We start from the raw sequence: 17,137 nt of genomic DNA on the forward strand, positions 1-17,137 counted from the left end.
TCGCTCAGTTTTCGCTTTCGCGACAGCAAACAACGTCTAAAATTCACGATAAGCAAGAAATTAGCATTTCTCGATGCGACAGATCAAACGAGTCGCTCGAAAAAAATTTCTACTTACGCGATCTCATCGTTCTTAGACCGGAGCAGCTCGTCGCGGAGCATCGAGTCTATCTCGACCACACAGCATCCGATTAACGCGTGGAAAAAGAGGGCAATGAAAAGAGCGATATCATTCAGCCCGAAAAAATCGCTCCAAAGTGATGAAAAGGGTGGGGTTGGGTGAGTTTTTGGATGGCGAAGGGGGAGACGCGAAGATTTCACCTGGCTGTGCTGGGGGGCGGGCGGTTACTGGATTCGACGGGATGTGAGGACAGGCAAGTGTTAGCGGTGGTTTGGGGAGTGCCAGGCAAAGGCAAGAATCAGCAAGTTTCAACAAGGGATGGAAGGCGGGCGCAGGTTTGCCTTAGGCAGTGAACGGCTGTTGCAACGGCGCCTGCAAAGAGGTTGGCCAACTGGTGAGTCACCGAATAATTCCCGGAGCCTGAGGCCGAAAGAATGGATGCGGTGGCATGTCACGTGAGCATACCACATGTGACTTTGGTTTCGGACTTTCTGTTTCTGCTAGATCCGGCGGTCACCGTCGGCACATCGACTATCAGCAGAAAAAAAAAAGTTGCAGATATGCACTGCAGGAGAGCCATTGTCTGACCACGTTCATCACGAGCTCTCATTGCGTTGTCATGGTCAAGCGCAAGAGAGAAGACGCCGCTGCGGACGGCCAGACTGCAAGTGAACAACCTCGTAAGGCTGTCAAGGCCACAGCAACCCCCGATCCTTCACTGTCCAGCAATGATCCCGCTTCGGTGACGGTCCAGATTGTCACCGGTTCCTACGAGCGAGTCCTGCATGGTTTTACAGCGAGTCTCGTAACATCCTCCCCTGCGACGGACGAAAAGGATGTAGAAGATACTGCGTCTCCTTCCGTCCACTTTGCAGACACATTCCTTTTCCAGGCCCATGCATCTGCAATTCGGTCTCTCGCGCTGTCACCGCTCACCAATGCAGACTCCTCACAGCCTCAAAAGTTGATTCTAGCCAGCGGCGGCACCGATGAGCGCATCAATCTTTACACTCTCTCCGCGTCCCCTCCGGTAGTCAATGACCGATTCCCGTCCGTCCCGACGCTGGCTGGAAGCAAAATTCTGGAGAACCCCAAAAACCGCGAGCTGGGTTCATTGCTGCACCACTCTTCCACTATCACTGCCCTCTATTTCCCCACGCGCTCCAAGTTATTGGCAGGAGCTGAGGACAACACAATCTCTGTCACCAGAACGCGGGACTGGACTGTTGTGTCTAGCATCAAAGCCCCCCGTCCTAAGGCGCAAGGACGGCCCAGCGGGGATACCGCTCCCCCGGGCGGCTCTCCATCAGGCATCAACGATTTTGCGATTCACCCTAGCATGAAACTTATGCTCAGTGTGAGCCGGGGGAGAAATGTATGAGGCTGTGGAACTTAGTCACGGGCAAGAAAGCAGGAGTGTTGAATTTTAGCAAGGATATCCTGCAGAGCGTCAAGGAAGGAAAACGTGGCACCGGGGAGGGCCGCAAGATCATTTGGGACTCTCGGGGAGAAGAGTTTGCTGTTGCCTTTGAATGGGGCGCTGTGGTATTCGGAGTGGTAGGTGACCTTTCGCTCCCTGAAAACATCTGGTTGATGAATTTCTTTGAGACTAAACAATTATTGTTGCAGGATTCGATTCCCAAATGCAAACTCTTGCCGTCTCCGATGAGCAAACTCCATCGCATAAAATATTTCAATTTCAGCCAGGGGGATGACGGTGCGGATGAACTGCTTGCTGCCTCCACAGAAGATGGCAGGATCATCTTCTACTCCACCAAAGAGACGAAGCCCTCGGATTCTGAGGATTCTGATTCACCCATACCGGACGCACAAATCCGGGCGCAGTTGGGTGGTAAGGCATGCGGTCTGTCCGGACGAGTCAAGGATTTTGAGATCCTGAGTCTCGCCGACTTAGCAGCCTGGAAGGATCACTTCCTCCTTGTTACATGCGGCAGTGATGGTGCCGTCCGTGTATGGCTTTTGAAGAGAGGAGAATTCGAGAAACCGAAGTCTGAGCCGCCAAACGGTGACGCTATAGGTGCCTCCCAGCCACGTCAGGTTGGGAAGCTGCTCAGCACGTATGAAACTGGGAATCGCATTACCTGCATGGTTGCATTCGTGATGCAAAAGCCAGAAGATCCTTCTGCAATTGGAGAGTCAGAATTCGAATCTGGAAGTGGCGAAGAAGATCATGACGATGATGACGAGTCCAGCAGTGAGGAGAGTGACGAGGAGTGATTGCGTATATTGTGCGTACAGTCATTGTGGATTATGTATTTCCTAGTATACCCCGTCATTAGGAGTTTTGGCAAAGTGTAGAGAAAAGTCATTGTGGAGAGGCTATATTCAAAATAATTAGATGCACATTCAGTAGTCATTAGTAGGAGCCGTATCAATGGCAATTCCTTTTGCTGTGTAATAATGAAAGCAATCATCCTTCAGATCATGGGTGGTAATGACTCTTCAGATGCGTGACTCAAATTGGCAATGACATACTGCCCACAAAAATTTTCTCCAACCCATATTTGTTCTCTGGCAAACAGCGTTGCATCAGCTATCACTCCAAGGACAAAAAAGAAAAAATCCAAGATAGATTTTTCTTCTACTACAGTGACTACGATATTCAGCGATTTTTTCTTGCCTGCTCTGCTGCCAGGAAAAGGAGTTTGTTCATTCGCCGCCCGCCCGCAATCAACTCCACTGCACAAATCAGGACCCCACCGGCCGAATCAGAACGATTTTGTCATATCCATCCAGCAGTCTCCAGTTGAGAGGAGCAATTTTCAACGTCCACGGCGAGACACCTGTTCTCTGCGCATTTGCCTCCCACCGGTCAAGAACAGCAGCAGCTGAAAACGTCCTCCTCCACCATGGCTACCAACGGCGACTTTTCGGATGAAGAGTCCCAGCCCGGCTCACCCCTCATGGACGCCAACGGGCACGAGCACGAGCACGAGGACGTCGAGGAACAGGAACCCCTTGAGCAGGAAGAAGAAAAGCCTGCCAAGGCGAAGAAGGAATCCGCACCACCTCCTCCCCAGCCCAAGCGGCCAGAGCTGCCCCCTCAACCAGATCCCGACACGATCGATTTTTCGACTTTGACGCCGCTGTCGCCTGAGATTATTGCCCGCCAGGCCACTATTAACATCGGAACCATTGGCCATGTCGCTCACGGAAAGTCGACGGTGGTCAAGGCCATCTCCGAGGTGCAGACTGTCCGCTTCAAGAACGAACTGGAGCGAAACATTACCATCAAGTTGGGTTACGCCAACGCGAAGATCTACAAGTGCGACAACCCCGCGTGTCCTCGACCGACGTGCTACAAGAGTTACAAGAGCGAAAGGAAATTGATCCGCCATGCGAGAGAGAAGGCTGTGGGGGACGCTATCGGCTATTGAGACACGTCTCGTGAGTGCCCCCTCTATACAAAGAAAGAAAAGGCCACCTCGAAGAAAGAGCAGCATGCTAATCAGAACTGGGACAGGTTCGTCGACTGCCCCGGACACGACATTCTCATGAGCACCATGTTGTCGGGTGCTGCCGTCATGGATGCAGCACTCCTGCTGATTGCTGGAAACGAATCATGCCCGCAGCCACAGACGTCGGAGCACTTGGCTGCCATCGAAATCATGAAACTGAGCCATATCATCATTCTCCAGAACAAGGTCGACCTGATGCGGGAAGAGGGCGCTCTGCAGCACTACCAGTCGATCCTGAAGTTCATTCGTGGTACTGTGGCGGATGGCTCTCCCATCATCCCCATCTCCGCGCAGCTGAAGTACAACATTGACGCCGTCAACGAATACCTGGTCACTCACATTCCCGTTCCAGTCCGCGACTTCACCGCTGCTCCACACATGATCGTCATTCGATCCTTCGACGTAAACAAGCCTGGTGCTGAAATTGAAGAGCTCAAGGGTGGTGTCGCTGGTGGTTCGATCCTGACCGGTGTGCTGAAGCTGAACGATGAGATCGAGATTCGGCCCGGTCTCGTGACCAAGGATGAGAATGGCAAGATCCAGTGCCGTCCCATCTTCTCCAGGGTTGTCTCCCTCTTTGCTGAGCACAATGACCTGAAGTTCGCTGTTCCCGGTGGTTTGATCGGTGTCGGAACTCGTGTCGATCCTACGCTGTGCCGTGCTGACCGTCTGGTCGGTTTCGTCCTGGGATTGCGAGGGAAGCTGCCGGCTATTTACACGGAACTGGAGGTTAACTATTTCTTGCTGCGTCGTCTGCTGGGTGTCAAGTCGGCCGACGGCAAGCAGGCCAAGGTCGCCAAGCTGTCGAAGAACGAGGTGCTGATGGTCAACATCGGATCGACGGCGACGGGTGCCAAGGTCATGGGTGTCAAGGCGGATGCGGCGAAGCTGGCTCTGACGCAACCTGCCTGCACGGAGATTGGAGAGAAGATTGCTATCAGTCGACGAATCGAGAAGCACTGGCGTTTGATCGGTTGGGCGACGATTGTTGCGTAAGTATCCCTTTTAAACAATCTGAATGATTTTAGGGTTTTTAGTGCTAAGTGTCATTGCAGTGGAAACACCTTGGAGCCTATCATGGACTGAAGGTCGAACCAATGATGGCTTGACCGTCGTCACGCTGCGAGTTCCTCGCCCAGAGCACCCGTCTGGCCAGGATATCCCCGTCAAACTAGAAGAAAAGCCAAGGAGACAAGATAAGACGGGACGAGTCAAGGACGGGAATAGGGTTATGTCCACACAACCCTGCAGGTGTAAAAAAGCAAAGCAAGAAAGGACATTGCAGGGCTGGTATGAGTCGTGCCATTGTGTTACTGTCACGCATTCCTTTCCCCTTCCGTATTTTGACATATGACTCTGCTTGACTCTGTGCTGGGCATAATTTAAAATGTTCGGGGGGTTTGTTGCTTGTTACTGCTGATGTTGTTGTTACTTGCATGGGCACGTAGAAGCATACATTTCCTTTTTCCTTTTCTCTCTTCTGTTTTTCTTTTTCCTTGTTTATTTTGCTTCCCCGTCTGAAACATACGTGAGAAGCCACGGGGATCCAGAGGCGATGACGACGAATGACAATGACAACCAAAAAAAGTTTGCTTAGGTAGTTTGAAACTTTTCATGTCCTTAGTACAGTACAGTACAGGTGAGAGTAGAGTAGCGCAAAAAAATCGAATTAAAGCGAATTGATAAGCCGTCCCTTAGTAAAGGATGTTGTTATTGAAAGAGTTGCAGTACAGTACAATCCCATATTCTCCGTCAGTATATGAGCTCATATTGCTCTGAAAATGCAAATGTCAATGTCAATGTTTATTGTACATACAGGCTATTTTCTTCCATAGCTAGTAATTGCCCACATATGCCACATATATTGGTGTTTGTGTTTGTGTTCACCAAGTCTCTTTTCTTTTGTCCCTCAGTATCATTTGCTCTTTCTCTTTCAGAGAGATTGCACCGTTCGAAAGAACAAGGGGGTCAATCAACCAATCCATAGGTTCTCTCAGTCAAGCCTTTAAAAGTACAGATAACAGAAAGAAAGAAAACGAAAAAAAAAACGCCCTTCTCAAGCTGGGGTTTCACACCCCACGTATCCCTTCTTTTGAAGCCTATAATGGATGACATCGACGAGACTGGAATGGTTCTCCTTTCCGGGCAGTTGAACTTCTTCATCCGTCCGTTTCTTTTTGATAATATTTATTTCTGTTTCACCAACTCAACCACTTCCGGCCCTTCGCCCGACGCCGCATGAGAATCTTCCGTCCACCACGACTGCGTAGTCGCGCAAGGAAACCGTGGCGGCGCTTCTGGACTCTCCGCGAGGGGTTGTAAGTATCACGTTTGGCGGCGAGGGAAGTCGATGCGGAGAAGGAGCGTGTTTGGGCAAGGGCCTGTGTCGGAGTCGCAACTGGGGAGAATGGACGGAGGAGGGATGTAGATGAAGTCATCGTCGACGGGCGAGAAAAAGAGGAAGTGATGAGAGAGGAGAATGTTCGTGGCGTGGATGACAGGGAAGATGTAAGTGATGTAGATGGCCTGGTGTTCGAATATTCGTGATTAGCATTCATCTTCATGATTATCATGAATCCAGCATACATGATACAAAATTCAATATATACATACCTCAGGAACTGTGATTGCAGCTGTGACAACACAGTCACCCGTGACGGAGCTGCAGCAGCATTGAATGTGGAGGGCACAGCTGCCCTCCAGCACCGGAGGGCCAGCATAGTTATTCTCCGGAGATCACCTGGCGGATGGGCCGCGAGCAACAAATAGTCGTCAAAAAAAACTCCAAAACCACTGAGACAATAATTACTCGAGGAGGATGAATCAATTGGAATGAGCGGGATCAAGTAGTAGTGGTTGGTCCGATCACTGCGTAGTACGGAGTAGTATCCGGCAGAAAATTGATTAACCTTCTGAGAGCGGCACCGCGCAGGACAGTTGCGGAACGGAGGACGGAGGACGGAGACGTGCGGGCGGAAGTATCAACGCCGCCGAAAAAAAAGTTTCTAAAAGATATTCTGAACTGTCTGTCCTCTGAACTTAACTTATTTCTCCAGCACTTTTAGAGTATTTTTTTTTCGAGAAAAATTTTGAATATATTGCAACGAGCTATTTTTGTCAATTTTTTCACTGTCTTTTGAATACGACTATCCCCGGACATTTCCTCTTGCACCGCTTCATTTCATTCATCGATAACTGGAATTTAAGACGACGACGGAGATACATACCAATAATCAAAAGTTAAATACATATCGAAAAAAAGGACAATAATCAATGGCGACCTCCGGCCCAAACCCGCTTCCACCCACGACCGTCCTCTCCTCCAAACCCATCTCCCAATCCGCCGCTCACGACTTCCTCGCTGCTTACCTCGACCGCGCTGCGACCGACCCGGCTCTGCAGCCCAATGCGATCATCTCGGAGCATGGTCCCGTCTCGCGCACCACTGCCAGCGCGCCCAATCTCATCCTGCACAATCTGAAGCGTGTCCAGGCCGGACTCGCCGGTGAGGTGCTGGGTCGCGACTTGACCCTGCCAACTGGTGCACAGCCGCAACAGGAACAAAACCAGCAAGGTGCAGACGGTGATGCCACTGCTGCTGGTGGCGACTGGGAGGATCGACAGAAGTGGGAGTTGACGAACGGGGAGCAGCAGCAGCAGCAGCAGGATGAGACCGCTGGAGACTTCGCCCACCCCGGTGAAGAGATGCAGGTCGATGAGGATGGTATGCCAGTGAAGAAGAAGAAGATTGACAAGGAAGAGCGCAAGCGCAAGAAGAAGGAACGTCGGCAGGCGGAGAAGAGGGCCAAGGCGAAGAAAGGGACTGACGCTGATGAGGCCGCTGAGGCTAGCGAGTGATGGATTCAAATATTTCCCATTCTTAATTCACGCCCGCTTCAAGTACAGCTTACAGACAAGATGCCATGTTCTGGAGTTTTGGAGTTGGTAAGAAAACACCTTTGCGCTGAATTTTCACTAAATCATTCTATCATGCCCATACATCCACGAGATCCCCACATACCCCATACCCTTTTCCGTGTCAAGAAATATAGCTAATGTCTAAACTACAAGGGAAAAAACAAATCAGGGTCACAGCTCCCTGTCCGCCGCCTTGACAGGCTCATCGCGATCCAAAGCCTTGTCGGCTTCCTTTCCCTTCCAGCCCAGCGCGCCGAGCCGCTCCGGCAGGATCGGGTGAGAATAGTGGTAGCTTGCATACATCCAATCCGCGTCCATGGTGCTCAAGTTCTGGATCTGAAGTTTGAGGAGCGACCTGGCCAGTTCCTTGGAATACCCGAGCTTCGCAGCAAAGGCATCTGGTGAATGCGCATCAGCAACTGATTCTGAATCATTCAACTGCCAATAAACCTACCTGCTTGGAATTCGAATTTACGGCTGAGAATGTTCATCAAGAGCTTGACGATAGCGTCCATTGGCGCCAGGGCATCGGAGAACAGGAGAAATCCGATCATGATGGGATATTCATCATGAAATCCAAATGCCTCGTATAGTGACTTGTTGCGGACAAACGCGGTGAACAGAGCGAAGATGTAGAACATGTGGAACTAAATCAAACTCAGTATTCAGTCTTTTGATATCCCTGGAATAGAAAGCAGTTTCATACCTGTGCAATACCGAATAGCTTGGTAGTGTGACTGAGGCTCCAGTGACCCAATTCATGGCTCAAGACAGCAACCACCTCTTCCGGTTCACTTCCCTGGAGGAGCGTATCATAGATAACAATGTGCTTCTTCCACGGCAGACCATAGAAGTACGCATTGCTGTGAGCGCTCCTCTTGCTGCCATCGATGACGTAGAGCTCATGCAAGGGGAACTTGAGCTTCTTTGCGAGCTCCTCAACACCGGTTTTGATTGGGCCAGGCTCAAGAGGGGACAGCTTATTGAACAAAGGCAAGATCGCGATCGGGTAGATAGTGATAGCAAAGATCTGGACGAAGACACTGAAGAGCCAGAGGTAATAGAAGAAGCTGTGACCCGTCTTCTGGATGATCTTGAGAGTCGCAGCCAGGATAGGGCCACCGATCACAACTCCCAGCGCCTGACTCTTCAGAATGTCCGTTACCCAAAGCTTGACGGTCTGCTTGTTGAAGCCGAATTTTTCCTCGAGGACGAACGTGTTGTAATAAGAGACCGGCAACGAAAGGACCGTCGTGACGAGGTTGAAGACGAAAAAGAAGACCAGAGTATGCCCAATTTCACCTTGAAACCAGGATGGGAAGTATCGAGCTAACCAGACACCAGTAATCCCCCAGGTCTTAGGCAAAAAGTCATAATAGATGAAGATCAGGTTCTGGACCTGGCTATAGAGACCGGAGACAAACCCAAATTTGGCTTTCGCCCGTCCATAAGCCTGATATGTACCATGTAGAATTAGTATTGTAACCGTCTCTTGGGCAGCTCAATGCAAAGAAATAATAGCTTTTTCAGGAAGGATGCGCAAGAGGGGGATGAGTACCTGACTCTCATCAAAGACCTTCTGCGAGACCTCACCCTCCAGCACCTTCGGGGGCTTTGTGCGCTCCAAGACACGGTACTGACGGAGAGATAGAAACCCCTCCAGGATAAATTGGCCGAGAGAAAAGCCCACAAGCACGCTCTTCCATGGGAAGAGCGGGCGGTCGAGGAGACGCTCCAGGTACTGTGACCTAACGGTTAGACTTTACTTTATCATTCACGTGCAATGGAGAAACATAAACAAAGGACTGGCGAACCTGGAGGATACTCATGGCTGCAGAATGTTGAAGCAACCGGATGCCTCGTGAAGTTGTTGCTTGTTCAAGTGACCCGTGTCAAGTTCCTGGATCTTACTCAGGGCGGTAATCTATGAACAAACAGTGCAAACTTGCCTATGTAGGTATATAGTATCATTTGCCCATGGACTACAGTATGTACAGCACATTACATACCATTATTTACAGTGCCTACTACTTCTATTATTGTAATACGACTCCACAGTTATTCATAATATCATGCTGGTCTATCATCATAGCGCCAGAGGTAGGCGGCCTGAGTTACCAACCTTCAATGGAACCCCTTCCAGAGCCCTCTAGTTCTATGCTGCCGACAATGCTGAAATATCAATCCGTCTGCCTCCCCACTCATTCATGAATTCATTCATTCATCATCACTGTCGTCAACATCAGAACCATCATCTTCGACAAGCTCGTAATCTTCATCCTCCTCGGATTCTTCTTCCTCGTCCTCATCGCCTACTTTCAACCCGTAGTCATCCTCGAAGTGCTTCAGTGGCTGTACTTCAGGTTTGAATCCCGAATCTTCCAAGCCCTTCTTTATTGTCTGTAATGGCGGTCAACATTCAGATAGTGGCGTTTGACTGGAGTAATGATGGGAAATTCTCTCACCTCCTCGAGAACGGGTGCGCAAGTCACCACGAGGTTCGATCTGTCAGGGTCAAAGAGAGGCATAATGATATCCCGCAAGGCCTCTTTGACCTCGTCAACGCTGATCTCCCTCACTTTCTTCAGTGTTCTTTCCTTGTAATCGGTCGGTAGATTTCGCACCACCTGGCGAATGAAACTGCCTTGTGCGGCATTGGTGATGGTCGCCTGCTCATTTGCAAAGCTGACCACGATACTGCTAATGGCGCCCTCAAGCATCAATGGATCGAAGGGAACAGCGCCCGAAAGGTGGTCTTCAACAATTTTCTTGCTTGCCTCAAATGCTTTGTGGGCGTTCGGAGAGCGATAGACGTCGTAGTTAACGGTGCCAAGATCAATGTTATAAGCAAAGTTAGTACCGTATGCCAGGCCAGTTCCGCGAACAGCAACCCAGAGGGGACCCTCCACGGCATTCATATAAGCGATTGCAACGAGCAATGCGGGTAACTTGGGGTGATCGTAGGAGTCAAGACCCGTGGCCGTAGCGTAAGCAAACGATGAGTCGATCGTCGGCATCGGAACCACATACGACAACTTGCCCAGATTCTTTCCAGCATCACTGAGCACGGCTTGTCGGTTGGTAATAGGCTGAAGTGGAACATTAGTATCCAGGACAGCGACAAAAGGCTGCCATGAGGACACAGGCCGATCGAGCTTCTCCAGATCGGCAATGACAAGAACACGAAAATTCTCGAACCGGAAGAGCGATTTCCGAATTTCTTCCATGCGCGACACCACTAGTTCCGGCTGGGTTTCGAGAAGTCGCTTAATCCGTTTCAAGTACCGTCCCTTGACCAGTGTGCTCCGGGCCCGGACAATAGATTCAGGAGCATAGTGTACCATGACGTACACAGCGGCGAGCATGTCATCACCACTGCGTTTTGAATCAGGAACATCTGCTAGAAGCCTGGTCGTGATAGCTTTGAGCCTCTCCACGTCAAAGATGGAATTCCATGCGAGCTCCTTTAGCCAGGCAACTGCAGTGCCATACTTTTCCACTTCAACCTGGAGCGTGATGCGCAGCATCTCCGAGTTGCCCAGGCTTCGTGCACCCTCCATTGAATATCCAACAGTGTCGCGTTCCAACTCAACGACAACTTGCTCAAAAGCAATTGTCTGGCCATTACGCTGGATGGGAAGATTGAAGAAAGCCTCGGTGTATACGACCAACAAGGGCCGAAGTTGGACCGGGACCTCCTGAGCAGAAATGAGGAGAGAAATTTGTGCGAAGTTGCTGGCGATATGCTCGAAATGAATGAATAGAGGTGCATCCGATCCATCTGCATCCACAAGTTTCTGTAGCTTATGATCCGGCCGTCCCGCTTTCAGAGCAGCACCGGACCTTGCCGTCGTTGGTTCAACAAAATGGATTGATTCTGTCCCTGGCACCTTGAACTTGGCAAGCATTTCCCTTGGGATCTCCTTGTCGTTTTCGGCTTTGGCCTTTTCAAGCTTTTCGGCCAACTTTTTCAGTCCCTCCTCTCCAAACTTTTCTCGCTGTGCTGCGACCCGTGCCTCTTCATCCGACTTGAGCTTCTCCGCGAGCTTGGCGGATGGGACACCGAGTATGGACACATGGTGGGCATCAGAGATCCATTTCTTAATGAAGTCTTTCCACTGCGTCTCACTCCATTTTTCGAGCTCATCGTACTCCTTCAGGCTTGCAACGTCAAGCAATGTCGAACCATCTCTCTTACCGAACAGGAAATCAGAGATAACGTATTCTGCAAAGGGGACGGCAGAGCTCTCTGTGGAAAATTTCCAGCTTCGCTTTTGGCGCTGAATGCACTCACGTAGATATTTCATATCTAGCGGTTTCTCCATAGCTTCACGCAGAACTTCAAAGAATCTCCTCTCAACCTGCGAAAGCTTTTCTGTTTCCACACTGGTCAACGTGAACCGAATCTCAATTCTAGGGCGATCTTCAGTAGAAAAGTAAACAGCGCTCGCGACTTGCTCTTTTTCGACCAACACATTCTCGAGAATAGTGGCCGAAGAACCAGCAAGATAGAGCAGCACAACATTGAGGGCACCGCCTACTCCGTTGTCAGCAGCGCTTGCGACTCGTTAGGTCGTGCAGACTCACCTTGTACTGGATCCGTGCAAGACGGTCCCAGAAATCTGATTTCAATCTCGCCAAAGGACTCATCCTCTTCAGGGAACTCCACAGTTTCTACGACGGACTTCTCCAGCGCTGGAGCCTGGCGAGATTCTACCCAAGGCCGTTTGAAAGGAGCGTCGGGGCTTGGAATCACATCGAGAATGGTGGATTCGAATTTGTCCAAGGTTTCCAACAAATTATCATGATCCACTTCACCAGTAATGATCAAACATAAGTTCTTGGGCTGATACATCTCCCGATGGAAGTCGCGGATTCTCTCAGCGGTAAGAACACGGAGCTGTTCCATCATTCCACCCGTCTCGTATCGGAAACCTACACCTTCCGGGTAAAGCAAACGCCGAGCTCGTAAGTCGATCAGTTCAGAAGGAGTATTCTGAACACCTTGCATTTCCGAGTACACAACGCCGGCATCGTGCCCGGTGCCGTCGATGTGGTGTACCTCAGTGTAGCAGCCAGAGTCAGTGAGCGTTGGAGCGATAACATGCTCGAGATACACTGGTAAGATCTGAGAGAACCCTTCCCACCCGGCCGTATCGAGAGTGTATGCTGTATGGTCGGTAGCTGTCCAGGCATTCGTGTTTGAATAGGATCTAGTAGCGAGCTTATCAAGAAACCCCTTATAACGGTAGTTCCTCGATCCCATGAAGCATAGGTGCTCTAGCGTATGTGGAGCTCCAGAGTCATCATGAATTTCTGTTGCAAGCACGAAATAACCGGAAACCTTAGGCCCTTTCTGGTCAATGACTACAACTCTCATACCCGTTCTCTCTGATTCATATTGAGTGAACTGGTTAACAGAGTAGTCAGGTTTGAATCTTTGGAGCAGCCGAAAGTGGCTCTTGTTGCGCTCCAAAGACGCCATTTTGTCCCAGTGTATCCCGGATAGACTGGCGTGTTCTCGGAAAGCAGAGATCGAGCCCAGCCGCGGAGTCAGGTACCTGACCTTTTGGTCAGTTACAGGTCAGAACTGACAATGACACACCATTATAGCAAGCAAAGTCTAGGGCTCACAGACCAGGAATTTTTTTTTGCCAGTTAAAGAGTGCTGGGGACTTGCGGGGTCAAACTTGCTCATACATTAGAATAGATGTAGACAATGCAAATCTATTCGCAAACAAACTGGCTAACATGACGAACAAAGGGAGAAAAGACATTGAAAGATACAACTTTGCGTGTATTGCATCCTGATAATGCTTCTGCATTCAAGACCATGAAGCACAGACCCGCTGTGATTGACGTAGGTGAGGGGTAACAATTTTGATACAGCAATGATTTTAAAGACAGGGGTTCTAGAAACTTACCTATATAGGCCAGCTATTTCCGGGCGGAAGGATTTCAGTAAATGCCGATACAGCTTGCTGACGAGGTTGCAGGAGCCTGGGCAACTGCAAGCTGCGGTGGTAGTCGCGTGTGCTGAACTCTCAGCTCATCGAATTTATTTCACAGTTAAGGCTTGCCTAGGCTCCGTGCCACTGCAACGCCGATCAGCGTAAATTTCTCAGGCACGTTGCATATAATAAATTGCTGGACAAAACATAAGGAAACTCAAAATTTCTCCCTGTGGAAAATGGAGAGCCCCATGTACATCTAGAGGCTAATTGACCAGGATGGTGCTTTCTTGTCTGTAATTTTGCATTCGTTTGTGGCATGTCTGCCAGCAGATCGCCCGATAATTGGCCTATCGGTGCAGTGACGCCAAGTCACATGGTCTGGGGCGCGCATCGGAGAAACTAACCAGGAAATCTGTATTTAAACAGCTCTTGACAGCTCTCCAGACCGGACCAGGGCCCATTTAGAGATTTCTCCAATCATTGGGCCTGTTTTGATTTTGGCGGGCAATTTGGTTACATTCATCATCATACCAGAGTCTCTATTACCGGGCATATTGACTCCAAGAAACCAGACGCTCCTGACTGATTCTCGCATGTGTGCAATCACCACGCGCAGAGAGTTTGTGTGTCTTCAGACATGCCCGCAATGGTGTCGGAGGATCAGCTGTGTGAGTCCGTGCTAGATTTTGTAACAAATGGTACGTATCCAGACTCCGAGGATGTTGTTGCCTCCGAATTCCCTGCGTCGGCCCTCCCTGAGGCATTGCTCCGTATATCGAAAGCTCGAGAGCAAGCAGAGGTAAGAGCACAGCTTCCCCTAGTGAGACAATCATCACTAACAAGCTGTATGTGAAAGAAAGAAATAAGCTCCCTAAGCGAACAGACTGCCTCCGACGTTGACGGGTGGATTTCGCAGGCTAGACAGTTACATGCGGACATTGAACGGTCAAGGGAGACTGCGCGTGAGATTGTTGTGCAACATGAGAATACCAAACCGCTTCAGTTGAAGGTTGAAGACGCTTCCACAAAGGTCCATCTATTACAGACAGAGATTGCTTTCAATGAGGCGGTAACGGAGACTCTGGAACAAATTCAAGAATTTCGTCGCCGACTCGATGCTGGGCACAAGGCAGTTGAAGAAGGGCGGATTGCCGACGCTATAGAGTCTCTTGAACATTCAGAGAAGACTATAGAGACGGTCAAGTTCTCCACAAATGGCAATTTAACAAGCATCCTATCGGAGAATATTTCCGCGCTCCGAAATTCCATTATCGAATTTCTTCGCATTCAGTGGGCTTCTGAAGTGCGGATCGACAAGGAAAAGGGCGAGCTGTATATCAAGGATCGTACAGGTAAGGCGCAAGCATTTGTCAATGGGATTTAGCTAATAGTATTACTAGACACGTCGTTGGAACAAACAATTGAGTCGTTGTCCCGGCTTAATGTGCTTGACGCTGTGAACAAATCGTTCCAAAAAGACATGCTGACGTCTATAATATATCCTATCTTACATTCTCCTGTCCATGGTGAGACCAATGACATATCAGTTGGAGAGTTTGGCATTCGAATTGAAAGGTCAACATCACCCACACCGGTGTCCGCAATCATCGATAGGGTCGACACAGTGCTGGGTTATCTCCACCAACGTCTACCTGTTTCCATTTCTAAGCCGCTTTCAGAAGAAATCGTGCCAGTCGTTTCTTCGAAGCTGATTGATTCGTGGCTGTCACCAGCTATACCTGTTGATCTTCATGGTCTGGACGCGTTCGAGAAGACATTGGGTCGGGTGATGGAATTTTGCCAGACGGTCGAAGGATTTGGGTGGCACGGACAAGAAGCACTTGTTTCCTGGGTGAATCAAGTCCCCCGTCTTTGGCTAACTAGACGTCGAGTCGACGCATTAGACCAAGTTCGTAAGGTTCTGGCTGGGAGCAAAGGCGCGACCAGGAAGGTCGAGAGGGTCGAGAAAGAAATGGTCTCTAGTAAGGATGAAGTCTTGCTGGAAGGAGGGACAAGTGAAGATTGGGACGCCGGCTGGGGCAACGAAGAGGAGTCGAAAGGCCCAGCTCCTACGAAGGAAGTAGATGACGAGGCAGATGTTAGTGCATGGGGTCTTGAGGATGAAGATATAAAAGCCGATAATGGGCCTCCTGCAGCGGAGTCTGCTGAGGATGACGATGCCGGAGATGCTTGGGGTTGGGGTGATGATGAAGAAGACCAAATTCCTGAAGAAGGACAAAAAGCGGATGCTACTGCCCCGAAACATCAAAACGGTCAAGAGGCGAAGCAATCTTCGTCTCCCAAGGAAATCACGTTAACAGAGTACTACACTGTGACGGATATTCCGGATTCCATACTTGCCCTGATTCGGCGCCAGGTTTCCGATTCGGAGGCTCTATCAACCCCAGAGTAAGTTCGAACACTGAATCAGGAGTCTGCCTCCAAACTGACGTTTTGCCATAGATTTGCAAACAGTCGGGTTTCTTCTTCAGGAGCTGGGCTTCTTGCACTGCCGACTTTGATCCTTGCCATGTTTAAAGCTACGGCACTATCTTTCTACACCTTGAAACTGAACGCCGGGCAAATTTATTTATACAATGATAGCATGTACCTGGCTGAGCAGATCCGCAAGCTTGTGGATGAGCATCAACTCTCGAGACTCACTCCCGACATAGAGGGTCTCGAGCGGTTTGGGAAGCTCTGCTACAGCAAAGAAATGCAGACACAGCGCACGATAGTGATTGACCTGCTCGACGGCAGCCAAGGGTTCGCCCACTGCTCCGAGCAACCTTACCTTGGGGAATGTGAAAACGCCATTGATGCCACGGTGGACCGAATTCGAGACGTCTACAAGGAGTGGCAATCCATTCTCTCGCGTTCAGCTCTTCTCCAGGCAATTGGCTCCCTTCTATCGACGGTCATCAACAAAGTTATCATCGATATTGAAGACCTTTCAGACATTTCAGAAGCAGAATCACAGCGACTGGTATCTTTCTGCAATAAGCTGTCAAAGCTGGAAGACCTCTTTATGCCTGAGACCGCAGGCGACAAGGAGCCAGTCTCCATGGCTGCCGTCTACGTTCGGAATTGGTTGAAATTCCAGTATCTGATCAACATACTAGAGAGCTCGCTTGCCGATATCAAATTCCTCTGGACGGAGGGCGAGTTGTCGTTTGAATTCTCTGCCGAGGAGGTCATCGAGTTGATTGGGGCTCTCTTTGCTGAGTCGGATCATCGGCGGAGAGCGATTGCGGAGATTCGAAGAACATCGCGGGCGAGATAATGCATGAGTGTATGTAATACGCATATTATTCAATGAGCAGAACGAAATCAAAAATTCATTAATGTCAACACATTCGTGCTCTCTTCTCTACAGCTGCTAGAGAGCATACCTCGATGGCTGTCAACAAAGCACAGAACAATCCCGAAGGGACGCCGAACCGGTCGTGTTTGACCTGTCCTGCCTACTAGTCAAGGATGCTGCAATGTCCGCGCGTGGCGAAGCGGAAACGTTTGTAGATTCCAAGACGCGGAGGTATATAAGAAGGATGGAAAGCTTCGCACACATTATGGGGACAGGTCATCAACGAACTAGTCACTGTTTTAGTAAAACTTGAATCTCGAACGTGTCCTCTCTCCGTTGGCCGGCCTCTTTTGTCATTGAAT

At 49.8% G+C, this 17,137-nt stretch overlaps 7 protein-coding genes across 7 annotated transcripts; 4 read left to right on the plus strand and 3 right to left on the minus strand.

The window, feature by feature from the left end:
* Positions 1–739: 739 nt before the first annotated feature.
* T310_4638 (60S ribosome biogenesis protein Mak11) lies at positions 740–2,358 on the plus strand (the record flags this gene model as incomplete). The annotated part of the gene is made up of 3 exons (XM_013472492.1): positions 740–1,477; positions 1,567–1,677; positions 1,750–2,358. 3 exons carry the CDS (start codon positions 740–742, stop codon positions 2,356–2,358), a joined length of 1,458 nt encoding a protein of 485 aa, XP_013327946.1.
* Positions 2,359–2,990: 632 nt separating this feature from the next.
* T310_4639 (Translation initiation factor EF-2 gamma subunit) lies at positions 2,991–4,685 on the plus strand (the record flags this gene model as incomplete). The annotated part of the gene is made up of 3 exons (XM_013472493.1): positions 2,991–3,494; positions 3,561–4,591; positions 4,655–4,685. 3 exons carry the CDS (start codon positions 2,991–2,993, stop codon positions 4,683–4,685), a joined length of 1,566 nt encoding a protein of 521 aa, XP_013327947.1.
* A 1,112-nt stretch (positions 4,686–5,797) lies between these two features.
* Positions 5,798–6,319, minus strand: T310_4640 (Ribosomal protein L34 Precursor; the record flags this gene model as incomplete). Its single annotated transcript, XM_013472494.1, has 2 exons — positions 5,798–6,125; positions 6,213–6,319. The coding sequence occupies 2 exons, from the start codon at positions 6,317–6,319 to the stop codon at positions 5,798–5,800; spliced, it is 435 nt and encodes a 144-aa protein (XP_013327948.1).
* Positions 6,320–6,872: 553 nt separating this feature from the next.
* On the plus strand, positions 6,873–7,457 carry T310_4641 (uncharacterized protein; the record flags this gene model as incomplete). The annotated part of the gene is made up of 1 exon (XM_013472495.1): positions 6,873–7,457. The coding sequence occupies one exon, from the start codon at positions 6,873–6,875 to the stop codon at positions 7,455–7,457; it is 585 nt and encodes a 194-aa protein (XP_013327949.1).
* Positions 7,458–7,688: 231 nt separating this feature from the next.
* T310_4642 (Ste24 endopeptidase) lies at positions 7,689–9,529 on the minus strand (the record flags this gene model as incomplete). Its single annotated transcript, XM_013472496.1, has 6 exons — positions 7,689–7,936; positions 7,972–8,164; positions 8,224–8,970; positions 9,076–9,277; positions 9,429–9,466; positions 9,527–9,529. 6 exons carry the CDS (start codon positions 9,527–9,529, stop codon positions 7,689–7,691), a joined length of 1,431 nt encoding a protein of 476 aa, XP_013327950.1.
* A 205-nt stretch (positions 9,530–9,734) lies between these two features.
* On the minus strand, positions 9,735–13,270 carry T310_4643 (uncharacterized protein; the record flags this gene model as incomplete). Its single annotated transcript, XM_013472497.1, has 4 exons — positions 9,735–9,917; positions 9,983–12,054; positions 12,105–13,078; positions 13,218–13,270. 4 exons carry the CDS (start codon positions 13,268–13,270, stop codon positions 9,735–9,737), a joined length of 3,282 nt encoding a protein of 1,093 aa, XP_013327951.1.
* An 838-nt stretch (positions 13,271–14,108) lies between these two features.
* T310_4644 (uncharacterized protein) lies at positions 14,109–16,754 on the plus strand (the record flags this gene model as incomplete). The annotated part of the gene is made up of 4 exons (XM_013472498.1): positions 14,109–14,270; positions 14,328–14,823; positions 14,872–15,880; positions 15,935–16,754. The coding sequence occupies 4 exons, from the start codon at positions 14,109–14,111 to the stop codon at positions 16,752–16,754; spliced, it is 2,487 nt and encodes an 828-aa protein (XP_013327952.1).
* Positions 16,755–17,137: the final 383 nt, after the last annotated feature.

Source organism: Rasamsonia emersonii (assembly GCF_000968595.1).
Source record: "Rasamsonia emersonii CBS 393.64 chromosome Unknown ctg1118621760149, whole genome shotgun sequence".
NCBI classification, from domain to species: Eukaryota; Fungi; Ascomycota; class Eurotiomycetes; order Eurotiales; family Trichocomaceae; genus Rasamsonia; species Rasamsonia emersonii.